We start from the raw sequence: 26387 nt of genomic DNA, 5'->3' as shown, positions 1-26387 counted from the left end.
GAACAGCCCGCACTGTGCACCGGCGGCCCATATCTTAATTCTGCGCGCGTATAAACGACCAAAACGCTATAGCCAAGTGACAGCATTCTGAAATGTACGCGCAATCGGAAATTTCGTGCCTGAGTCACATGTGTCCTAGAGTCCTAGAATCTCAAGGAGTTACGCATGTCCTGGAATGCACCCATATGCACAGAGTTAAAAGTTATCTGGCCATTTACCTCAAAAAGTTGCCATTTCTGGCTACTTCTACGTGCCCAATACGAGTTCTTTGACGTTCACCCACGTCTACGTAACTATTACATTATTTATCTCGGGGCCAACGAAAAAAAACGCACACACGAAAAAAGATATTCAGAAAATGCTCCAGCCCGTGCCCTAACTGGTGAACTATTAAACAGCCAACTGTCATGAATGGTAGTGTGTTTCTCACTCTCGCTATGAAACATAGAATACACCTTTGAATCAGAACTCCTCTGGCCACCGCCATTAATTTTTCAGGCGTGCACATAAAAGTTACATCAAAATCAACCCGCGTGCTCGCTGCAATCTAACAGGACCGTTTCAAGACGTGTTTATTACTGCTAGAAATATGCATCAACTTTGCAATAGTACCTGGAACGGAAACTGGTATAGAACCCGGGAAAGCGTAGCCATAGAGAGCCGGCTCTTAGGTTGAGCGAATCGTTTTATATCGATGCCTTCACTGGATTGTGTAATTCAACATCATTTAAAGGGTCCATGCATACAAAACACAAGTTTGGTTCATTCGAAAGATTGCCTCGTTAGAATCATACTCAGTGACACCCCTTTAACGTAAACTTCACTCAAATGAGCTACATAATTAAGAAAAAAGGGAATGGTTATGCTGCTCAATAGCTCATTTCCCGCATTAGAACATATGACGTCATATGCACAGTCGTGCAATTGGCTGAGGCCGGCAAAAGCAAACGCAAGTAAGAAAGGGCTTATGAGCTTGCCAATCGAGCTATTTTCGCTTAAGTGCAATGCATATTCATTTTATAGTACTAAGAATTGTGGGGGGAAACTATGGAAGTTACGAAAGCAGGCGTAAACATAGAAGTACCAATGCACATCAGTGCGGCGCTTTGAAGTTCTCTCAGAAGACAGTGGCCGATTAGCGTAAGCGGCATTGTCTTACGGGACCCTGTTTGCCGAACATATCCCATGTTTCACGAAAAGATTACTACCTACCGCAACAAAAACAAGCCAGGTGCAAATCACCTATCGTACTAACACAGCTGCGCAGTCGTTCTTGCCTCGCTCTTCTCGCGAATAGAACCACCTTCCCCCTGAAATTGTTGCTATTAATGACAACCATCTTTTCCGTGAAACCGTAGCTAACACTGTATACGCAGGATCTATTTAATGTATTCTTGTTTGTACGCTGACTTTTGCTTGTAATCGTACTAACGCTGTATTTTTTTTTCTCCCCACCATGTACCATGTCTTATTCAATGTAATCCACTCCCCTCTATAATGCCATTTAACCCTGAGGGTATATAAATAAATAAATAAATAAATAAATAAATAAATAAATAAATAAATAAATAAATAAATAAATAAATAAATAAATAAATAAATAAATAAATAAATAAATAAATAAATAAATAAATAAATAAATAAATAAATAAATAAATAAATAAATAAATAAATAAATAAATAAATAAATAAATAAATAAATAAATAAATAAATAAATAAATAAATAAATAAATAAATAAATAAATAAATAAATAAATAAATAAATAAATAAATAAATAAATAAATAAATAAATAAATAAATAAATAAATAAATAAATAAATAAATAAATACGGTCAAAAACAAAGCAAAGGCTAATAGCGGTGCCGAAAGAACAGCATGGTGCGTCATCTAGGAGGACTGACGGTAAACAAGGCTCTGCAGTATCGACACAGCGCGCCTCCGCTTTAGCCCGGCCGTGCCGCAGTCCGCTGCCGGCTGAACGGCGCACTGGAAGTTCGTTTGAAGACCCGTTCTTCTGACGTTACGGCAGACGTCACGAAACATACAATTAGGCGGGAGAATCAAAATATTAACCTAAATTAATTAATTTTTAAGTGAATAAAGCATCACTTGCTGCCGGAAAGGCGATGCGCACTATAAAACACCAAATCGTTCAAATAAAACAAACTTTTACTTTGTCTGCACGGCCCCTTTAAGGCTAGCCAGATTAATAAGCGTTTTTCATCTTGCCGGAGTTCAAAGACCAGTTAGTGAGCAGAAGGATGACGACGCTAGAGGCAGCGCTCACCATCGTAGAGTAGCGGTATGGTCTTCCGGTAGTAGACCAGTGCCGGCAGCTGGTCAATGCCGAACTCCTCGGCCACGTCCGTCTCGGATATTTTGACGAAGCCGATGCCCAGCGCGTCCGCCTCGTCGTCAATATTCTCGAGCTCGTTGAGCACAGCCTCAGACTCCTTGTGCTTCGCTTTGTCTGCGCACATCAGAGGCGTTGCGGGTACATCATCATCATCATCTACCGTAGCAAGGTGGGCATATTTGATCAGCTGTCATCTCCAGTCACATTAAAGATCGGTATCTTTCTATCTCTGTCGACACAGCCACAGAGAGAGAGAGAGACAGGGAGAGAGAGAATAATTTTTAATGAGAGCATCAAATGTGGGTGGAGTCATCAGTTCATGACACCATTAAAGACCCCCCCCCCAAACGCACACACACACACACACCCCTGCAACGGCCCTTTCCGCAGAAATCAGAGCTGTGCATCCCCTTCTACTACTCGCAGGAAGGGTGCGAGCTTCTGCGTGTTCTTACGATTTGCCGAGCACACCCGTACTATGCGGAGAAAGGTGCACGGGGTATACACAGCGAGAATAACTGCGTAAAATTGAACAGATGCATGGTGCGATAACAGGCAAATTGGTACGCAGCAGCGCATTTCCACGTTGCTAATTGACCTATACGCCTCTGCCGTTTGTCCTATTTGCAGAAATATCTAAGAAATTTTCACCTACTTAACAAGAAATGAATCGCAGGATTTGTGGTTTCGGCATCCTGAACACGCATGTCGAAATTTTTGGGAGCTCCCTCCACCTGTGCACCACGCAACGCTGCGTAGGCAAACGCACCCGCCCATTCCCCCCCCCCCCCCCCCCCCCTCCCCCGAGGTTGTCAAAATACCATCGCGTTTCCTTCAAAAAAAAAAAGAAACGAGAGTGACGAGGTGGTAAAAAGAAGTGCCAACGCTACTCGTCTGAGGGTCGGCTACACTGAAAGCAGCAAAGCACACCACGCCGCACCACGCCTCGAAAAAAAAAATGCATTACTCAGGCACAAAAAATGGGGAGTATCCTCTCCGACTTCCAGAATTGCCGCGGTTTCCACCTCACGTCGCCACATTCCGCGGATTCCCTCTCACGCCGCTTAATTCTCTGCGCGCGCGCAAAACGTTAATGACGTCCTCCCAAGCCGCTTGGGGCATGCGTATGCCGTGGTGTTTGCACGCCGTGCTGCCCCCAGCTGCTCCCGCGGTCACCAATTTGCAGTTCTCATCCCTCCTGTTTCTCCGCTGGTCGCGTGCTTCTTCGCTTCGCCCTAATTTTATCGGCCCACCGGCGTCCGCCTGATTGCGGATGCGTTGCCCGATTCGGTTTCTCGTTGGGAGCCACGCGTCAGCGCGCGACGGCGTCCGAGTTGCCGAGCACGCCACGCCGGCTGTCATCACGGTACTGCGCTTTAGGCCTAATGACGTATTATGCGCTTCCGCGGCGTGCCAACAGCATAGGTCGGCGTACTCACTCGTGAGTACACTCATTTGTACTCATTTGTACTCAAACTCACGAGTGAGTACGATGATGAGTGATCACACACCCAGAAAAAAAACAGTGAGTACGATGACGAGTGAGTACAGGGGTAAGTCCACTACTCGTGAGTACAGTACTCATGAGTACACTACTCATGAGTATGAGTACTCATGAGTACAGTATTCATGAGTATGAGTACTCATGAGTTTGAGTACTAATGAGTAGGAGTACTCATGAATACACAGTACTCATGAGTACACAGTACTCATGAGTACACAGTACTCATGAATACACAGTACTCATGAGTACACAATACTCATGAATACACAGTACTCATGAGTACACAGTACTCATGAGTACACAGCACTCATGAGTACAATACTCATGAATACTGTGTACTCATGAGTACTGTGTATTCATTAGTATATGCACTCCTGAGTACAGGAGTGCAAACAAGTTTTATCACGAGCTCGAGTCCGGACGCGCGTATACGAGTCGCAAACATTTAGCGGTGACGCTGTGCACCTTAACTGTCAAGCATGGTAAAATTGCACAACGAAAACTGCACCTCCCTCCTTTCCCGGTCCCTATTTGGCGCTGTAAGCGTTTTTCGGCGGTCGCTCGCAAAGGGGTCACGGTGAAGAGGGAAAAAGGAGGGGGTGAGGGCCCGGCGGGAAACCCGGCCGCAGTTGCTCTTCTCTGATGGGACTTGTTGACTGCCGCAGTTATTTTTGTTGACGCGGCCTGTGAACGCATGGCGGCTTCATTGCGCTTGCTCCCTTCCAATTGTTTTAGGGTAGAGGCGGTGGAGGCTGCTAACAACGCACTAACTAGGCGTACTGAAGTCCCTCTTTTTCAGTCTTCAGAAGTTTCCATAGACGCATGTCACGCTGTGTAGTCGTTTCGTGAGCCGAACCGCTCATTTCAACAGTCGCAGTTAATTTACGTAACTCGCGTCAAACCGACTGCGCGGTTTGTAACGTTAGCTGTGCGTATTCAAGCGACAGTTTGGCTGATGTACGTGCGCCCGTATGGTTTTATTAGGTTCCCATTTTGAAACATTTTGCTCAGGTTCGCTAGTAATATGGTCTCGTGTAGTGCCATTTACAAGTGAGCATATAGCCCCACCGTGCACTACGGCGTGCAGGCGCGGCGGTGGAATTTGCCCCAGCAATGGAAATAAAATATCCGAGTACACCTAAGCACGTTTGTGAGTTGTGAATCGGACATCATAATATCCAGTTCAACGCGTGCGGCGCCTTGTTTAGCCTCGCATATTTTGTCGAATAGCTCTGTCATCTTGCCGCTGGAGGAGCATTTTGCTTTCGAGTGGCTTTACTTTCGAGTGGCAACCCGATTCGCCGCTTCTCGTTTATGCCACCGTGTAATAAGGGCGCTGACGATGATGGTGAATTTCGGTGGTTGTTATTCCCCTAACTTCACTACTGTTTACAGGCGGGGCGACCACCCCTCGCTAGCAACTATACCGCGGAGTTTAAGCTCGCACTGTGAGTGGCCTCGTGAAGGAATTGTTTTGAATTGACACACACACTGTTGGGATTGGGCCATTCTAGCTCAGTCACCACTGTTCGATTCACTTCACTTAATTTTCTTAAAGCCCCCACAGGGGGTGTTACATAAGGGGCGCGTTGAACAACATAGATACAAAAGCCACAGGTTAACAATACAGATGCATAGATGTTGCGACGTTGCCCTGCTCAGTCCGCCATCGACGCGGCGCAGAGGAGAGCGATGAAGTTGTCGAGCCGACGGTGATTTTAAGCTGCATTCATATACAATATATACAAAGGTAGCAAGAGCGTTACATGGCTCGCACAAAGGCACTTCTCAACTCAGTGCCTCCGATGAAATGCCGCTGCACAGCCGCTGCTTCAGGGCTGGTTTTATACCCCCGGGGTTCGGCCGCAGCCACGTGCAGTTCGAATCTTTCCAATCAGGACTATCACTGGCCGCAGTTTGAATCCGGCGAATGCAGGCGAAGTGATTGCGTCAGCCGAGCCACGAATGGGAAAGGGGAGGCGACTCAGCGGCGCCGTCTCCAGTGTCTACTCGTCGCTGCGTGTCTTTTGCGGGCCGGTCGTCCCAAGCATAATTTGGTGCGGCCGTCTCACTGGGAAAAGGATAGTAGACTCGGCGGCGCCGTGTGCCGCCAGTTGCGGCACGTCTGCCGCGGGCTGGCTGACCGAGGCGCGAATCGGGCACACCGTCGGCGCGTCGCCAGGTGCAGCAAATTTGTGTCATTGTGTCAGGCGCTCTGGTTAACCGCACACACACGCATAGAAAAATTAGTAAGATCAGACCCGTGTGGGTTTTGGCCAAGCTGTTAACGGAAATAGACACAACGACGCGTAGTGCCCGTCCTGTCCCTTTTTCGCGGCGGGACCTCCCTCTTTGGCTTTTCGCGCGCTAGCCGGTTTTCGTCTTTCTGTTTATCTCTTACTTTGCGGGATGGAGGCAGTTGCGAGGGGTACGGTTGCGCAATGTTCGCAGAATTCGGAACAGCGGCGGCAGCGTCTCTTTCCAGATGGTTTTAAAGACGATAGTCTTTCTTTCGCCACTTGAGCGCGACAATGTTGGCCTGTCAGTCTGTCTGCCTGTGTCCGTCATAAAGATAATTCATTATTGCAACTTAATATCACGCCCCGCTGTACACATGGGAGCTACTGGGGTTGCCGTTAAGTAGCTTCACGTACATAATGCGCCCTCTCTACAACTGGCCAACTGCCCCGCGATTCAAAACGCGAGTGCGTACGTCCCGTTTCGCTCTCTCCCGTGTACGTGCCTTCACGCAGTGGGAAGCCCTACGACAATGCACCGTGTAAGTCGTTTTCTTCTCAGGCTCCTCTGTCCTGATGTATAATGTCAGTATTTCTAATTAGTTAAACATTTTATTTTTTTCTTTTTAGCTTTCATTCGAGCCACGACCTAGCTAAGATGTTGCAGTCGACAGGATCATGATTTAAGGCCACGGGAGGACGAACGGACGAACAACCTGGACGGACCGCACCACGACTACGAGAGTGCAGCACGCAGACATGGGGCACCGACGAACTCCACGCCAGCGATGGTCGACACAGTGCTGACTTCAACGGAACGCTACGTCCTATGCTCTACGAAGAAACAGCAGTTCGTGAGCGCACTTCGATTACGAGGGCTACCCTGCTCTGGCCGTAAGGACGACATCATCTTGCGTCTTCTAGAGGACAACGAAGAACGTCGCCATCTCTCCAAACGAACGAATGTGCCAGCGTTACTTCAGGCTGCCTCCGACAACAAACGGCAGATGACCCTGCAAGCGGCGCTGTTTGAGAGCAGAAGGCTGCGTGATGAACGAGAAAGTTTTCTGAGACAACTGGCGAGTGTCGGCCGCACGTTTTCCCCGGTACCTGGACTGCATGAGATCTGAGCACAGGCAGAATGCACGACGGCACGCACATTAACGAGACGACGCATGCAAAATTGTGATTGCGTGCTCACCGGACCTTTCCCAGGTAATCGCCACGATTACGGAGACGCATCGAAGGTCAGTGCATTTCTGGCGAGATCACGAACACACGTTGCTCTGCTACATCGCCCACGAGCTACATCGCCCACGCGCAGGTAATTCCAGCAACAAGCAACGAGACGCGCAACGTACGCAGCGCGCACGAGCCAGAAGGCACCACGTTCCTGGCACCCGCTCTTCCGCTACAGACGTACACGAACGGAACGCTGAGAGCACGGAACGCAACGGAGCCGGTACGTACATTTTCCGCACGTGCTGTCCCGGCGCGGGTCCACGCAACCAGCGACATCGCATCCGGATTGGTGGATATGGCCACGACAAGCGAGCAAGACGCACCGCGCCCGAAACGCACCATACGTGGCGAACGACCGCACCCCAATCATAGGGGAGTTTCATAGATAAAACGAGACGCACAGCGCACGAAACGCACCAGAAGTGACGAACGACATCCAACTTGAACCAGTGGAGCTGACCACGGAGAACGAAATGCAGAACGCACGGAACGCCACGAAGCCGCAGCACACACGGAGGAAACTGCTGTTCGCGACATCCTCCGCTCCCACTGCAGGTGCTATCCGGACTTGGCCAGCGAATGTTACAACCGCAGAAATCACCTGGCCACAAGCAACAAAAGACCCAGCGCACGCGGTTCAACCCTACCGGAAAGTACGAGCTCTCTGACACCCGCTGCTCCCGCCCGAGTCCAGCGGACGAACGACATGACACTCGTGCAAGTAGGTCCGTCGACTAGCTAAGACACGGCCAGCGCACGCGGCATGTCCGAGCCAGAATTAACAAGATCACCGGCACCCGCGCTGCGATCGAGACTCACAAGACAAACAACATTTCGTAAGAGAGGACGCAACCGCGAGCAAGCGGACTCGCGATAAACGGATCCTACTTGTATGGGAGAGATAGCGATTATAGCATTCTCGAAATAACGGGCAAAAGACGAGGTCTTGAGCGACGACACGGACACGGCAAGAACGGCAACAAATGAACCCGATCCAGACGAAGCATCGAATGCCCTGACGATGAAGTCACGCTTGCGACGCCGAGGAATGTGGGACCGAACGGACGGCACGAACTACGCCCGCTTCCCCACCACAACTGTTTCCCTTCCGAAACAACCACGGCGACTGCGAGCACGGAACCGCAACGACTTTGACCGATCAGCCATGCCACCCTACGAAAACGCCCCGCTACCGCACACTAAACGAAAAGCCAAACGGCTCCCGCACCATACGCAACGCACGCGTCAATTCAAACAACGTCCTCAACGTGCCAAACTATGCCATCCCTACACAGCGCAGCTCGCCACCGGACAAACCAGACGACTACGCCCCCACATGCATCAAGCACGCGACGAGCTACACGAACACAATCGCCGACGGAAGCGGCGCAACCAACGCAACGCCGTAAACACTGTCAAGTTCAGGTCTGACGAAGTGAATCCCACGGCACACACACAATAAAATCAAGCAGATTTGAAATTCACCGAAACTCAACGAGACGAACACCCTCTTAACGAAGTTTCTAGTATCTGGAACAACAAAAACAAACGCCAGCATTGAGCATCTGTGAACAAGCGGACAGTGATCTGGATACGAACGGACGTCAATCTACGCGAACGCTTCATTGTGCCTGGGGGCAGGCGCATTTCGGATTCAGAGCACGATTAGGATGCGTATCAATGCGCCTGGAAACGAAAAAGGGCGACAAAAGCTGCCACCCGAAGACACGCAGAAAAACGCAGTTTACGGCCACGGCCGCACCGACAAGCCCCGAGCTCCCCTGAGCCCGACCCGGCCTGAGAACAAGACGAGACGCCAGGCGCAACGCGAGTGCTTACGTTCCATTTCGCTTTCTCACATGTACAGTGTACTTGCCTTCGCACAGTAAGTCTCCCAACGACAGTGCACCGCGTCAGACGTTTTCTTCCTCTGTCCTGATTTATATGCAACCTGTGTTTTTCTAATCAATTAAACAATTTATTTTTTCTACTTAGTCTTTCATTCGAGCTACGACCTAGCTAACAGTGCAGATAAGTTGATTATTCGTGAGTAATACAAATTGAGTACTCATGAGTACTGATTGAGTACTCATGAGTGCAGAATGAGTAGTACTCATGAGTGCAGAATGAGTAGTACTCGTGAGTGCAGAATGAGTAGTACTCGCGAGTGCAGAATGAGTAGTACTCATGAGTAGTACTCATGAGCAGTAGTACTCATTGAGTACTCATGAGTACAGAGTGAGTACTCATGAGTACAGATTCAGTACTCATGAGTACAGATTGAGTACGAATACTCTTGAGGACAAATGAGTTTGAGTACAAGTGAGTACTATTACAAATGATTATTTGATGAGTGAGTACGAGTGATTTTGTGAACAGACGAACTTTTTGAGTCTGAGTTTGATTGAGTACAGCGTAAATAAAAAAAAATGTGATTGAGTTTGAGTGAGTTCTTTCTGTTTTGCCGACCTATGGCCAACAGTGCTCGAGCCCCCGTAAACTCGGTGTTTTCGGCGTGTCGTGTTTCAGCTCTTTATATCGAACATTTTGGCGGCGCTCGTCCTGTCTGATTCCTCCGCGCTGTTTCGCCACAATGTTACATTACCAACTCGCCCGATTGCCTCTTTCGTTTTGATTCCTACAGCGTATTTTTTTAGTGGGGTAACATTCTTTGCCGAGCAACCCAGAGCCCAAACATTGTAACGCCATGCACTTGCACAAGAACCGATGGTTGGCGAAGTTAACAAATCTAATCGTTGGAATAGTGTTACTAGAGGTAATTCGGGAAAAAAAAAATAAAAAACCAAAAATTTTTTAAATTGAAAAATGTAACAGATCATAAAAATGAACCAACGAAATAAAAAATGTGTCGTGTACAACACTTTCAAAATAAGGAGACAAATAAAGAAACCGCGATAACACAAACCAAAACCTGAAAAAAATTGTGAAAAAGCTCAAACTATCTTCCCCGCCTTTTAAAAAATGCGTAATCTGTGAACTTAACACGTTCATTTGTTGCGGTAGTGTAAATAGACATAATACGATGAAAAGAAAGTAAACCCGGCGTACAAAACCGGGGCAGGCATGCTTAGGCATTAGATGAAAATTCGCAAATTTTTGTAATTTTTCGTTTTGCTATTAACTGAGTAAAATTTTAGAAACTTAGGCGAAATAGGCTGCCTTTTGCGGAAAATAAACATAACGCACTAGTCAGTGCAGTACAAAGTCTTTATTTTTGCAACGATGTCAACTGGGTGGTTAAAAAATGACCAACTCGCCATGTGTGTGAAAAACGGATTACGTATGCGCGCTATGCTACTGGGCCAATGAGCGGGCCGGGAGAAATGAGAGGCCCGTCTGGGTTCTTTTGCTTTGTCACGGTCGATAAACGTAAAGGGGAAAACTAATCGTCCTTATTTTCTTAGATCGCTATTTGCGTTCAGTTAGCTTTATGAATGGTCATTAGAGAAAACGAACTTTGCAAGTACAACAACAACAACAAAAAGAACACGACAGCTATTCGAACAAATGTTCCGTCAATTGCTACAAGGTAGAACGTTTATGTTTTGTCGTAGAAACACCCGCAACTGTCGGTACCCGGTGAGTATCGAGTCAGAAAAAGACCACTCGGTGCGCTCGCCAGCTCCACCTTCGTGTCAGTGCGAAATCTCTGCAGCTATGTGAACTGCGATAAAAAAATCCGCAAAATGCTCATTACCGCAGCGACTTGTAACTCTTGTCAAAATCACGCGACCGTCGGCTTCATGTAGCGATACTTCGGCAGGTGGACGCGAAGATCATTCAGGCAACAAAAGATACGGCTGGACTCTATTCTCGCATCAGGAGCATTTTTTTAAAGGAACCAGCCAACTCGTGTACATTCCACACCGACTAAAGTTTTTTGTTGAAGCTGGAAAAAAAAGGGAGTTGTTTGGGGAGGGGGTGATAAGGAGGATACATTCCAGTGTTTTCCTAATTAACCACCTGTCCCACTGCCTCTACCATTAAATCGAACCGCTCTAACACTAAGCTCAGAGTATCGATTTGTGTAATCTAAATACGTTATGGATGTTTTATGGTGTCGACTGGTAAAATCAAACACCTTTCACTACTGATTTTTTGTGAGTACGTGAGAAATAAAGCACGCATTAAATAGAAATAAAGTATGGAATAAAGCAGCACAAAGAAAAGTATGACGAGCAAACAAACTTACAAAAGAGAACGGCGAGGTATTGGCTTTCCTTGATGAGACTTTCGAGAATCTTGCCATTCACCTCTTCTATGCGATCCGGCAGTTCCATGGCTTCCAGGTTTGTTAGCCAATCGAGCACTTTTTCTTCGTCCATCAGGTCACCTGCGCACCGAATGCACATCAAAAAGAACGACTACAAAAAGCAAGAACAAAAGCTGGTGTCCTAAATGGCTCACACAAGGCCCTGAAAAAGAACGAGCGAACTGTTTACCGTTCTCCCTTGTTGACCCGTCAGGCCCAGCGGAGCTTTCTTTTTTTCTGTTTTCGCTTCGTATATTAAGATTTCTGTTGATGGAGACCAAAACTGGGTTAGTCTTCCCTTTTCATTTTTTTTTTCGTGTTTGAGTTCGGGGGTGGGAGGGAGAGGGAAGAGACACCGCATGATTGAATGTTTGACAAGACGACAAATCAGAGCCGCATAGATATACAACCGAAAAAAAGTTCGTCAAGTTTCATCTTATGCTGCGTCAACACCCTTGAAAGGCGGCTTCATCTGGGCACTGCAAACACGTGCCATGGAGCGCAACACGCGGGCAAGAAGAAAAAATAAAACAAAAACGCTGCCGTACGAAAAGCGTTTCCAGGGGGTTTTCTGTTCGCTTTTGTGCTATTTTTACCCGTTTCAGCTGTTCATTTGCATATCCCCTCCTGCATTCCTTCACGGGGGCACACACACACACACGCACGCATGAACGAACGCGCGGTAGTAATACCAAGAAAATCGCGTCGTGCCAAGAAGTTTCGGCCAAGCTGGTCAATATTGTTCTTTAATATCCGACATATCTGGACGTTCCGTCAGCCAACATCTCGTTTCACGGTGCCTATAAAATAGCTTAATGCGCAAAGTTTTGCCACCACACTACATAGAGCTATTTCGCGTTGCCACTAGTAGCATACAGGAATTCTCGTTTTTCTTTTCGTTGGAGAAAAGGGCGAGATAAGGCTTTTATGGTGCATTGCAGCCGTCTCCCGCAATGTTCAAAACAAGACATGCGCCACTAGCACCATAAGTCAAAATAAAAAATGCGCCGGTGTGAATAAGTCTTACTCGTTTTTCTCGCTCATATGCGCGTTTGTGGGCGTTGCGAAAGCATTCCTTTGTCCGGGTCCCGTTCGCGCCCTTTGAGGTACCAAAATATGCTCAGTTTGAAAGCCTTTCACACCCCCAACCAAAGCCCAAACAGCGGCTTGTTTGAACTAAGGCATAAGGTTAGTAAGGCTATAACGGACGAACGCGTAGGCAAAACTATGAGCCCGTTCTTTGAATGGGGCGCCGTTGTCCGCGTCTTTATACCCACGGCTATCTGTTTACTTGTTTATAAAAGTCGAGTCCGGGAAGAGCTGAGAAAATGCCGCGTCTTGCAAAGGGAAGCTTAACCCCGAGTAGTTTTGGCTCCGCCAGAGCAACACGCGCGAAGCTCGTACTCTGTGCTATTTAGAAGAAAAAAAAAACGACAGCAGAAGGAAACTTGTATTTAGTTGAAATATGTGCAAACGCGGTTACTTCCTAATCAGCACCAAGCTTGTGCGGCCTTCACAAAAGTTCAGATAGTAAACAAACACTGCTTCTATTTTCAGCAAACTCCTTGCAAGTACCTATAGCACATTTGCATTTGTACAGCAGTTCCTAAAATAGTGTAGAGTAAATCGACAATGCTGCTGCCTACACTCAAGCCAGTCCCAAGGTTTAGCTTCACCACAGTCCACTCGAATGATCAATCAATGCTGTGAACAAAGCCGATTCGCCGAATTACGGAAATTTGCAATTTACTCAAATTCCATTTCACTCAAATGACCATTTCACTCAAAAATGTCATCTTTCCTGGTGCACTGCGCAATGCCGAACGTCATTCTTGCATTGCGTGGTGCCACAGCGCGTACCGAACTTTTGAGTCAAATCGTATTTCTGACGTCATCATTGCCTGAAATTTCATAGGTGACCGCATGGATTGGCTAGTTAAGTGCATTGTTGTGAAGCTGAATGTCTTGGAGTGTTCGACACTTAGTATGTATGGTCGGAATCTGTCTGCGTGTGACAATGCGAGCTGTTTCTTCTCGGCAGCACTACAAGTGTCATATAACAACTCCTGCCGACATTCAACGATGTAATTATGTTTCGTCATCGGTTTCTCAAAGTATGCGATAATTTAAAGAACTGGCCCACTTCCCGCATAACCTTAAGTTTGTATGTCGGCTTCTACAGCACACATGCAATTCTAACAGAAAAGCACGCTGTACAGGCGGTGAAACCACAAGGGCAGGTTTTTAGAAAAAGAAAGACTAAGCTTCATTGAAGGAAAAAAAAAGGGGGGGGGGGGGGGGACGGTGATGATAAAAAAAGAGGGCAGGCACCCGTAGTCGAGGTCCTTTGACCCGACAGCCTCCTCCACGCCGGGCGGCCCAAGATGGTCTGTCTTGTCTTCGAGGTTGAGACTGTCCAAAGCTTCCTTTCTTGTCATAGTGCGGTGAGTTGTATTACTGTTGTCCTCCGATGGCCAGATAGCTGTGCACCCCCAGGTGGCGTGCAAGAAAGTCTTCAATCATCTTGTTCGGTAACATATATATGCTAAGCGCGACCTATGCGGAAAGGCATTCGCCTGAATGCGACGTAGTGCGTTGGCGTCGTGGTGTTTGTTTAATCATCATCATCATCATCAGCAGCAGCAGCAGCAGCAGCAGCCTATCTACGCCCACTGCAGGGCAAAGGCCCCTCCCTTACATCTACAAATATTGCGGTCCTGTCAAACTGAGACAAATTTATCCCCGCAAACTTCTTGATCTCATCTGCCCATCTAACCTTCGGCCGCCCCCTGCAACGCTTGCCTTCTCTAAGGATCCAATCTGTTACCCTTAATGACCAGCGGTTATCTTGCCTTTGCATTACATTGCCTGCCCACACCCATTTCTTCTTAATTTCTACTAGTATGTCCTTAACACGTGTTTGTTCCCTGACCCACTCAACTCTCTTCTTGTCCCTTAATGTTACACCTATTATCTTCCGTTCCATTGCTCGCTGAGTCGTCCTCAATTTAAGTTTAACCCTTTTAGTGAGCCTCCAAGTTTCCGCCCCGTAGGTGAGTACCGGTAAGATGCTGCTGTCATACACTTTCTTCTTCTGGGACAATGGCAGGCTGCTATTCATTATCTGAGAATGCCTGACGAATGCATTCCACCTCATTCTGATCCTTCTAATTATCTCTGCCACATGGTTAGGATCCGGGGTCACTACTTGGCCTAAGTAGACATATTCGCTTACCACGTTCACTGCCTCGCCTTTTATCTCAAACCGCTGTGCTGTCCCGAGGTTATTGATCAATACTTTAGTTGTCTGCCTATTAATTTTCAAGATCACGATTCTACTCTGCTTGTCCAGTGCGGTAAGCATGCTTTACAAATCGTCCCCCGAGTTACTGAGCAGGGCAACGTCATCAGCAAATCTGAGGTTACTGAGGTATTCTCCATTAACCCTTACTCCCACCAGTTACCAGTCCAATGTTCTGAATCCTTCCTGTAAACATGCTGTGTATAACATTGGAGAGATTGTGTCTCCTTGTCTGACGCCCTTCCTAATAGGTACTTTACTGCTCTCCTTATGGAGGATGATAGTAGCTGTGGACCCATTGTAGATATTCTCTAATATTATCACGTATCCCTGGTTCCGTAATGCCTGAATGACTGCTGAGGTTTCAACCGAGTCAAATGCTTTCTCAATCTATGAAGGCTATATATGGGGGTTGAGTGTACTGCGCGCATTTCTCCATAACCTGATTGATCGTGTGAATAGGGTCCATTGTTGAATAACCTTTACGAAACCCTGCTTGTTCATTAGGTTGACTGAAATCTATGGTTGCAGAAATTCTGTTAGCGATTACCTTGGTAAGTACCTTGTAGACGACTGACAGTAAGCTGATCGGCCTGTAATTTTTCAAGTCCTTCATGTCACCTTTCTTATGAATTCGGATGATGTTCTCGTTCTTCCAGGATTCTGGTACACTCACGGTCATTAAGTATCGGGCATACTTTGGTATACTTGGGTCTACTGGATCATTGGACACTGGGTAGTGTGGGGACCAAGCCCCTCAAATCGGGGCGAGGAGGCGCTAGCGACGTCCTCCTCCTTGGTGGGGCGAGGGCGATCTTCGCGCGCCTCCCTCCTCTCCCTACGAGGCGACGGGGGATGCGCGCAGGAGACTCCCCGGGGAGACCGCCCTTGAGACGCGCAGCGATCGCACGGTACGTAAATGCCCTTCGGCCACTTCTGGCCGTTTCTTGCATTGACCGTTGTTTCCCACTTCCGTGGGTCACAGCACTCACCGTGTCGATTAGCGCATGCCTCGATTTGCGTCAGTGCGTTTATCTAGGATGCCCGGCGAGTCTCCGCGGGCATATTCCACTTCTTGGTGGGTTGCCCCCGCGTCCGCGATGTGACGGCTTGCGCCGTCTGAGGTCAGCGGGCGAGCGTCAATGCCGCCCGGTCGAGTCCAGTGGCTTGGAAATGTGTAGCGGCCACAGAGAGCCCCCTTCCCCTACGTCAGCGAGCGTTGCGGCCGGCCAACGCCGGCGGACGCTAACTGCTGCCCGACTACGGGCTAGGCACACGCTGACGGCTGTATGCCCCAGGGGCTAGGTGCGTAGTGCAGTGTAGCGTTTGTATCGTGGTTTCCCGCGTAATAAACCCCTGTACTATGAAAGGTATCGCTTCCCGGTGTTGTGATTGAAAACGTACACTCGCGGCGAGAGTCGTGGCTCGCTCTCGAACCCGCTGTGGGCAGAGTCTCTCGGCAGGGCAGCTCGGTGCTGCGCGAGAGCAGTGAGAATAACGACGGCGCGTTATTCTATTATGTTCTATTCTATTCCTTCATACTAATAGGATAGGAGATGCCCACAGTAGGCATTGCGTTGTTATTTAGCTCCCTGTAATTAGGGGGGGGGGGGAGGATATGCGCGGGATAATCGGGCAGGGTGCGGCGTGTAAGTCCTCCTGCAACCCTGTCCGCTTTCTCGTTTCCTTCTAGCTTCTCATGCCTTGGGCACCAGGAGATGTTGCGGGTTTTCGTGAACCTTGAAGAGGAGGATGTACCTCGAAACCCTTCCTCCTGCGATGAAAGCAGTGGACACGCTACCGCCAGCTACTGACGTAGTCGTGAACACCGACGTGGTTTTTCGACGTTTTATCACGTAGAAAGCCTTCGTCTTCGGCACAACGTGAGATGCACCACTTGTTCTTGCACCAGCAAAGAAAATTTGGCGAATGACAGCAACGCCACTGAAAATTTGATCTGCGCAATGCAGGACGCGAAGCTTGCGTTGCGTGATGCCACAGCGCAGACCAAACCTTTGAGTCGAATCGAATGCCCGATACCGTTATTCCCTGAAATATCATTGTTGATGGCTGACATTAAGGGTAGACGTTGTGTTCACTTACTTTGCCGCGGTAGTAGTCCAACGAATGGCGTGACAATAAAATTTAACTTAATAGCCGACCTGCTAAACCAATCGAGGTTGAAAACCCAAAACACGGTAGGCATTACTCCGGATACACAGTGGATAATTAAACCACATTAAAAGCCTTAGCGCGCATGTGCAGTGTTAGCACCGACCGCGTCCTGGGGCCCGTTTATTTATCGGCGTCCTCGGCAGCCCACCTCCTTCCCTCCAAAATTAAATGAGTGGACACTCACCGTAACAAAATCGTTTTTTTCAAAATCACGCTTTACTCGAAGTCTTTTTTTTTTCTGCTCCACGGAGAGAAAATGACACCCGACTTTAACGAAATGCCGCCTATAACGAATTCAGTTTCTTGTGCCGTTATAGCGATACGTTACCGTGCTTGCAAGGGCTCACTTGCCCGTGCTGCCCCCCAGAGGTGCTCCGAAGAGAAGAGCGAGCGGGCTCACCTTCGTACATGGTGGGCTCCTTGTTCCGGAAGTAGACGAGCGACGGAAACTTGGTGACTCCGAGCTTCTTGGCGCTCGGTCGGTCGCTGTTCTTGACGAAGGCCACGCCGAACTTTTCCGCCTCGTCGTTGATGTGCTCCAACTCGGCAAGGATGGCATCGCAGTTCTTGCAGATCTTGGTATCTGCAGGAGGTGGGCGGCGAGGAAGCACAAAGAGAGAAAAGGGGAAACAAGATCATTGAAATTTATCGTCCCGTACCACACTATAGTAACTTTAAAGGGAAAGCGCGGGAAAAGAATAATAATAACTCTAATGACTACTCAGTCCGCTCAGAACAAGGTCGCGCGTTCGATTCCCGGCCCCAGTGACGTTTTTCTTTGGTGGAGCCTAAACACAGAAATGCTCTTGTGCGAAGATTTAAGAGCAGATTTTAAGCTCCCCAGGAGGCGTAATGTAGCCCGCTAATACGGCGAACCTCATAGCCTAGGTGCTGGTTGGCGCACGAAACCGCTATTTCATTTCTTTGGTCGAGTACACACGAAACATCCCTGGCTGCATGATACGTATAGCACCCTCACAAGAGTTTCCGGTCGTTATTCCCTCCTCCCCCTTCGCCTACGATCCTCCTCATCAGCAGCAGCCTATTCCAGTCCACTGCAGGACGAAGGCCTCTCCCATTGACCTGCAACCACTCCTGCCCTGCGCTGCCCGAGTCCATTCTTTGTCTCCGGAATCCTCCATTGAGTTAACGGCCTTGCCCTTCCTCTAGACCCCTTTCTTGCTCTGGTTATCCACCGGTTGTCATTTTGTCTCACTCCTAGGCGGGCCTAATTTCTTTATTAACCCCCATTAATCCCACACGAGACCTGTCGAGAATGTGAGCCCAAAACTAAACGAACGCGACGCTCTCTTTCGTCGCTTTTAATCCTTTTCAGTGAGGGAGCGTTGAAAAAATAAAAACTCTCCAAGCTTCCAGCGGAGTAAAGCCAGCAGCCCGCAGCAGTGTCACTGACAGCCCTTGAGCCCGGGCCGTTCTCGCATGGCTGGGCGTAGTTCGCGCGCGACTTGCATGCCGCTGTTCGTGAAGCTGGCTCGGCTTTGAATTCACGCTCGTGCTCCAGGGCCGCTGCCTCGGCGCTCTGCTGCGCTTTATGAACTCGTGAAACCCGGTTTTAAAACACACTCAGCTCTGACCTTCTTTTCCAGTAAAAAAATGCAGGTAGCTCACACTAACGCGTAAGACTGAAGGTTGCGTAGCGAAGCTGTACGCAACCTTCACGACCGTTTAAGTCCACGATTGCAGCCAATTTGCTTCTTCTTCGCTGCCGCAACGGCCTTTACTCCATCTTTGTTGCTAACGGGGAAGAAGCAACAAATTGGAGAAGCCGAACGAACGAACAGAACACGCACACTTAAACTAAGCACCCGCAAGTGCAACGTGTACCCTATTACATGTTCTGTGTCGAGCAGATGGCGTGATTCTGCAAAGGAAAGTTTGACATACACCTGAATGCAGCCGTACGGCTACATTCAGGTGGACGTCAAACTTTCCTTTGCAGAAACTTACTCCACTTTGGAGATTTCCCCTAAATCTGGTCGATTAACACCTGTCCTTCACTTCGAGTTGTTGATGAATTCGCTCTCGCGCTACAAACGACTAGCCTCATGGTTAGCTCAGTTGGTAGAGCGACTGCTCCGGTTAAGCGGTGGTTCCGGGTTCGAATCCTGGACCAGGACGAATTTTTCTTCAACTGCGAAGTTTCTAAGGAAGCTGTATAGCTTTCCTTTTTAGCCATTAGGCTGCATTCAGGTGGATGTCAAACTTTCCTTTGCAGAAAGTTACTCAACTTTGGGGATTTCACCTAAATATGGTCGATTAACAGATGGCGTGATTCCTCTCCCCACAGTCATACTAGACTGAGTAAGCCGTTTGACTCTCGGGTACTAGCTCACGGATACTAGACTTTAACTACGTTGATATACCAGCCACAGGTTCGAGTGGTGCCGGTGATTTCTTTTCTTTATATTGTTTTACTGAGTTTTGTGGAACGCCGGGATCAACGAATTGCTAAGCAGCTTCGCTGTTAAAAGTGGTGCTACTACCGCTGCTACTTTCTCTGAAAGAAAACGTAGAGCAGCGCGAGGACCAGCTGACCAGCTCCCGGCCTGACGGCATCTTGTTGTCCTGGGCTTCTGCAAGTCACCTTCCTCCGTAACACACCTTTGCGACGGTGAAGCCAGCTTTCAAGAATAGTGCTTCCAAACAGGCAAGCGCGTGCCGTTAGCCACTTACTTTAAACAAACGGAACAAGTGCCCCAGCCGGTGCAAGCACCCCCTACACCTCACTTACACCTCAAGTGCAACCTCACATTTTTTTCAGTACTACATTCGAGCCACAAACCCCACAACCCAGCAAACTAGTTTTAACAGCAGAGCTGCTTGAGCTTTTAGTTGTGCCGTCCAGCGTTACCAGAGAAAAAATACCGAGCGCACGTCAGCGTGCGCCTCGTGACGAGCACCCGGCGTCGACCAACTCGACCTTCGAAAAGTTTCTGCCCAGCGTTCGCGGCTTGATTTCTCGCGTGCTGTTCTACTTGCCAGTTCACGTGCGTGCGCGCCTGAAGTGAGGAGCTCAGTCGCCGAGTTCGCGCTACAGCGGCCGAGCTTGCGAAGCCGGTTGCCGCGGGTTCTAGCGCGTGCTAACGCGGTCCACTTTGGGAGAGATTGGAAAGCCTGCGAACAAAACGATCCGGGCCTGCCAGTCGTAGAGAACTTTCAGCGGCAACTTTGGAAATCCGTGCGAGGTGCAACAGCCGAGTCTCCGACGAAGGGAGAGGGGCCGCCAGCTCTGCTGTTTCTCCATCCTCGAACCACTGGTGCAGGCGGCGCCATTTGTTTCTTCTTCCGGTTAAATTATATCGAAGAGTCACAAGGGAAGAGGGGCGGGCTTTCCAGCGATTGCACAGCATCCTTCCACATAACACCCTTACCTCCACGTTCTTGGAGAAATTGCCCACTCCCAAGATTTGGCAACGTAAAGATGAGGACAGAGAGATCTTTCAGAGTCTCCGACACACTGCCGCTCTGACATGCATCATTTTCTGCATTTTGGCTTCTCACTCACCTGCGTTCTTTTTCGTATCTGTTTATCCATTTATTTGCACGTGTCTATACATTTCTAATTTATACATTGAGCCGCGACAGAACACTTCGGTTGAGGACGAAGTAAATTAGCTTTGATATGTCGTCCACTTCGGTCAGGCTGCTTCTGTGCCTTCAGTCCTAGCCTACCTTCATTTGGACGATACGTGAACGACGTTTTTCAAATAAAAAAGTAACAAAAATTTAAGTGTTCACTGCTTCACCGCTACCTATATAGCTACTGGTCAATCACTAGGACGCGACGTATCTCTATCTTTTCCTTACCTACCGACCCTACTGCTGGCTCTGTTTTGTCTTAAAGCCATTTTACCCCGAATAGTGACAGCCTTGCTTGCCTTTGCGGGCTTGAAGCTCCACAGGCGGCATAGCGGCACCCGGTTTCTCTGACGCCTAAGCACATAAACTGTACTTTCTTTTCTGTGCCCCTTTTCGGACCTTTAGTTCCAATAACGTGCGTAGTAAACGCAAACGCAAATTGATGGAGAACCTAGCACGTTTTCCGAGCGTCCCGCAAAAGCACAAAAATCTGGCGAAGACCCATTAAACGGAGTTTGTTCGTACGGCTGTCCCACGAGGACGTCAAGTTTAACGACCGGCCATGCATTGTCGTTTGGCCTACCCCTTGTCCCGCCATCCGAAGCGACCCACGGCAGTAAAAGGCAGCGCAAAGTTTCGTTCTTTTTTTTTTCTCTTGTATTCGTTGCCAATAGTTGTGCGCCAAGGTGAACAAACACAAAAATAAAAAGTAATGTGTCAGCACTGTAGCAAAAAAGTAAAAAGAAAGTTCCCAAGGCTGTAACGAACGCTGCACGCATGAATAAAAAAGTTCCCTCTCAGAAGCTTCAAGCATAAATTTTCAGTTCAGCACCCTCGTATGATAGATTCTCTTTTTGTTCCCTGAAGGATGGCACAATGCAAAGAGGACACCGGTTATTTCACACCGTCACCTCCATCGATTTCTGTTGGGAGCGCAGATCCACTGGAGAATAAACCGGTGGTATTTCTTCGCCAAGAATGTTCCGTGTCTGCAGCAGTCAGCGCAGCCGACAACGAACGTAAATACGTTGAGTTTCGTCTGGCATTCTGCATTGCATATTTGGCCTTGTGCCTTTGTTATTCTCAGAAGAGCAAGCCGAAAACAGCGGAGGAGTACAAGTAAGTCAAACACACTGACTGTGCTTACAGTCAGTTCTGCCTTTACGGGGAAAGCGGGTTCCTTCGCTTGAGTGCAAGTCAACATACTGTCACCTTTTCTATTCAGACGCAAATGTGATCCCCTTCGTCGTATATCGTGGACTCTGTCCACCTTGGTACCGTCTGAATGGTGTCGTCGTTTTGCGATCCACCGGAGCTGATACCAGCACACGCCGTTCGGGGCGAAGGGGGGGGGGGGGAGAGGAAGGGTATAAGCTTGTGGCGTAACGGCTCGTCGTATAAGGCAGAAAATATGTATGTCTTGTCTCGCGAGGGCCATTTCTTTGTTTGAGCCTCCCTTGCAACCATTTTTTTCCGTGATTTATGCTACGTGGGAATTCATAAATGATAAACTGCCCCCCCCCCCCCCCCCCCGTTTTGACAGCGGTTTGTATGTACATTGCTCGTTGTATGTCCTTCCTTTGTTTTTTCTTGGTGTATTCGGCTATATCAGTTTGTATTTCTATTTCTTGAATATGTCGGGGTTTTTTTTCTCTTTTCAAAAACCCGGAACACGAACGAGCCCCCGGGGTGCCCCGCTCTCTGATGACTGGTCTTTCCCGGTTGCTGCCTTTTCTCCAAAACATTTACTCTTGGTTTCCCACATCTGCATCTGCATTCGTTTTCGTTTTCTATTTCTAGACGTTTTCAATATTGCGCTTTCATTATTCGGGCACTGATTATCAGTACTGCACATATCCGCGGGTGTTCTGACAAGAAGCTAGCGGATGATCTTTATGCGCGTCTTCAGCAATGCGAATGCGACATACGTATTTTCATAAGCCCCAACAGCAACGCTAATGGGACACCCGTTTCTCTAAGCCCCAAGGACAACCTAATTTTCTCACTTGCTATCCACATTTATATTTTTGCCACGCTCGAACTTTGACTGTGCGCTGTGGGGTGTGGTGTGGGGGCTATTTTGGGCTTATTAAAAGCCTCTGGAGCGGAAGCCCGGTTGCGTCTCTCTTTCTCATTGTCTTTTCTTTTCTCTGCCAGGTTTTTGCATCTTTAATGTGTGTCTTTGTTCCGCCTTCTTCGTTTCCATTTCGCCCTTAATCTAAACCTTATTTTCAATCCCCATCTCTTGTTGCATGCCCAGCACTGTGAGGGCTACCTCTTCAGTCCTACCAAAGAATTGCAGCACTCTTCCAACAACGCCTCCGCTATTTCTTTTGTTTTTTAACACAGTAGAGCCACCAGGCCAGCATTCCGTCGCTCAGCGGCTCGCGCTTCATCGCTTACATCCGGCGCCGCTGTTTTCCTTACCCAGCGCGCGCTCCCTGGCTCGTGCTTCAATGTTCTGTACCACCGACTCGCTGTACAGAATTGTGTGCCTCCAAACGTTCTGTAAAACATAAAGATCCAAGGCTTTGGCCTCTACAAAAAGTCACAAAGGAAGAACCGTGATGATGACATTTGCGAAGCCACATATTAACCTGCACAAACGTCGATGTCCTCGGGAACGTCTGCTAGCTCACGTCCACACTATCCATTTCCCGACACATTTAGCCCTTCTACCCGTTCACTGCCAGATGGCGTGACTTGTTCCCGCCTTTCGAGGCCTTTTTTTGCTGCGTGCTTTGCTCTTAACATTTCACATGGTATTCTCTGGCCACCCTAAGCTCTAGACAATCCAGAGGGAAGTTAAAGAAAGGCCTCACAGCCGAAGCCGAAGCTGAGCAGTGAGGCTTCTGGCCGCACCTGCTCTAAAGGCGTGCCCGCTTTTCAAAGACCGCTGCGCTCAGGAGAGAGTGGGCGGGGAGAGGGCGTTGGTTGAGTGGCTCGATCCTTCTTCATCGCCTTTTGCTCGTTCCTTTCAGCACAGAACACGTTGCCTTCACCAACACCGCTAACAAGAGGTGTACTGCTACGAGTGAAGATGGGACGAAGAGTATACCTTGTCAAGCAGCACCGTCAGAATGTTGTTTTGGTAAAGACGTCTCTCTCTCTCTCTCTCTCTCTCTCTCTCTCTCTCTCTCTCTCTCTCTCTCTCTCTCTCTCTCTCTCTCTCTCTCTCTCTCTCTCTCTCTCTCTCTCTCTCTCTCTCTCTCGGCAGAGTGCACGCTGAGAATCATTAGGCAGGACTGGTGCGATAACACCTTTTTCTAAGCTCGTTGAGAGTTCATGTAAACTACGCTGAGGTTGATAATTTCTGTAAAGAAACCAGCGCACAAAACACGTGTACTAGAAGAGCGGGGAAGACAACTCAGCATTAAGTTTGTCATTTCCCTAATCCGTCTATGTTTTTTGTGCGCTGGTTTCGTAAAATATGAATATGCACCAACTCGCCCTGACTGCCGTTTTGAGTACGAACGATATTTCGTGTAGTGCTACAAACCAGCACGGGGATCTCACTTGCCTAAAATAGCGTTTAGCTACGCAGTGGTTTGGGGGTGACATTCTCTGGGCTGTTAGTCATGCCTGATTAGAGTTTTCCCCGTCGAATTAACACCTGGATTATGACGCCCCAGTTTTCCTCTCACAGTAGCCGTGGGCTGGAAATGAACCCACGACCTTCTTTTTTTCCCCCTACTGATCTTTTCTTACGATAGCAATCCTCGACACAGAAGTTTGGCTTATGTTCGGAGATTGTTTCAGCGTCTGACTCAAAACGCTCGGTGGGGAATACGAATGCAGCCAACAAACCGATCAGCATGAGTATAGCCAGAGATGGCTCGTGGATACCCATGCAAGTGTGGTAGGAAGCAACGGTCCACCGAAACTTTATTAGTCCATCTGAAAATTGGTACAGCGGGTTGACCACCCGTATACCTGAGCAAGGTCCGCATTGAACCGTCCCTGATTACGCGTACGATGCAATTTGTACCCGTCAGCATGAAATTCGACACAACCGTGCGTAAATTGGCTCTGCAAATGTTTTCGACACGGGTCGATTGCGTAGGATAGAGGTCTGACTGGTATGACTGAAAGTTGGAACGGCTGGCAGTTCATCGTGAAAAATATGCAGCGCACAAACGGGCGAAAAACGAAAAAAGGGTGGACTACCCGAACAAATCTTATTTCCAGCATTTTTTTCTTTCGGATGAAAGCTATTTTTCCACCCGTATTCAGCAGGCTCAGGTTTCTATGTTGTCGCTTGCTCCGTTTGATAATGGGATTGAGCAATGAAAAACGGTAACATGCATCCAATCAAGAAATACTAACAAATGAAAAAAAAAGTAGTTTAAAATGTCATGAACCCGTAAAATGCGAAACAGAATTGAGGGTGTTACGAAACGAAATTAGAAAGATCGCGTTTATTACATCATCTATAAGTCCCGCCGCGGTGGGTTAGTGGCTATGACGTTGGGCTGCTGATTACGAGGTCGCGGGTTCGATTCACGGCCACGGCGGCCGCTTTTCTGATGGAGGCGAAAAGCAACAACACCCGTGTGTGCCAGATTTCGGCGCACGTTAAATATCACCAGGTGGTCAAAATTAATCCGGAGCTCTCCACTACGGCGCGCCTCATCGCCTGCGTTGCGTCGGTGCGTTAAATCCTACAATCAATCAATCAAGCAATCAATAAAATCACCTTATCTATAAGAAAGAGCAACACTGCGAACAAAAGCTTTTGGCGCGGTTTCTAAATCTTTACAATCTTTTTTTGTTTGTTTCTGTTTGCCTACATGAGCTTTAAAGTGTGACGAGACTCATATTTAAAAATATTCTGCAAGGTTGGACAATGGCAGAGACGAAGTTCTTATTGCCAGTAAGATTGAAAAGCGCAACAATTGAAAACGGCTCACCGACAAACCGGCGAGATGACGACAAAGAACCGTGATAGCTGGAGAGCGGATGAACAAAATCAGAGCCAGTAAAATTAAGACTCACCGAACCACGATTGATGGAAGCGAAAAAAATTACAGCAGATGCAATTAAAATTTGGGGACATACTAAACGAAACATGGCTTCTTAAGCGCCACGCGGACTAGTGATTTCTCCGAAAGCATGGGTGTTTTTCTTCGGTCATCCTAAATAAGCGCCCTTTTCAAAAACAGCTGCCACCACGCATGCATTCTCATTTCTCCATCCCTGCTTGACTCCTCGTTCTTTCAGAAGACCCACGACAAGATCATGAGTCCACTTTCTTCACCCCCATCTTTTAGGCTCCTGTAACTCCTTTTTCCTGTACAGGCCCGCCCTACTCTCGTTAAACCTCCTCTTCTCTCTCATTTCACGGCCTTGTGTGCGCGAATTGTAACGAAGGTGGTACGCTTGCTATTGCTGCTGATCAAACTCAATAGTGAGACTTCACTCCTGGGCTTTTGTTTTTCGTTTTCTTTCTCGACTATCTTATTTCGTGGCTTCTTTCGCGGTCATGGTGAGATGGAGGTACAGACAACCGTAATCTTCAAGTGTAACGCATGGCTTCTCCTGCTCGAAACGTTTTCTTTTGTGACAATTTTTTGAGGACACTGATCTTATTGCTGCCGGCTGCAGACCGAAATAGCCCCGCCGTGCCGTGGTGCTATACTAAAGCGGTCGGCGAGGGAGAACGAGAGAGGAGAATCGAAGAAGAGAGCGGAAACGAAA

The 26387-nt window shown here is 48.2% G+C and overlaps 1 protein-coding gene across 4 annotated transcripts in view; it reads right to left on the bottom strand.

Annotated features, from left to right (window-relative positions):
- The window catches only part of Hlk (hulk), a 169239-nt gene that overhangs the window by 73926 nt on the left and 68926 nt on the right, over positions 1 to 26387 (bottom strand). For all 4 annotated transcript variants that reach the window (XM_077683866.1, XM_077683867.1, XM_077683869.1 and 1 more), the window contains exons 2-4: positions 17491 to 17673; positions 11555 to 11695; positions 2290 to 2472 (exon numbers count right to left, since the gene is read on the bottom strand). In XM_077683866.1, the coding sequence (XP_077539992.1) occupies positions 2290 to 2472; positions 11555 to 11695; positions 17491 to 17673 (507 nt within the window). The remainder of the gene's footprint in view (positions 1 to 2289; positions 2473 to 11554; positions 11696 to 17490; positions 17674 to 26387) is intronic.

The sequence above is a fragment of the Haemaphysalis longicornis genome, unplaced genomic scaffold (assembly GCF_048455015.1).
Source record: "Haemaphysalis longicornis isolate Haplotype H1 unplaced genomic scaffold, Haemaphysalis longicornis Haplotype H1 scaffold_9, whole genome shotgun sequence".
Taxonomy (NCBI): Eukaryota; Metazoa; Arthropoda; class Arachnida; order Ixodida; family Ixodidae; genus Haemaphysalis; species Haemaphysalis longicornis.
Note: the sequence above shows the minus strand (reverse complement) of the source record. Positions and strands in the feature narration are given on the sequence as shown.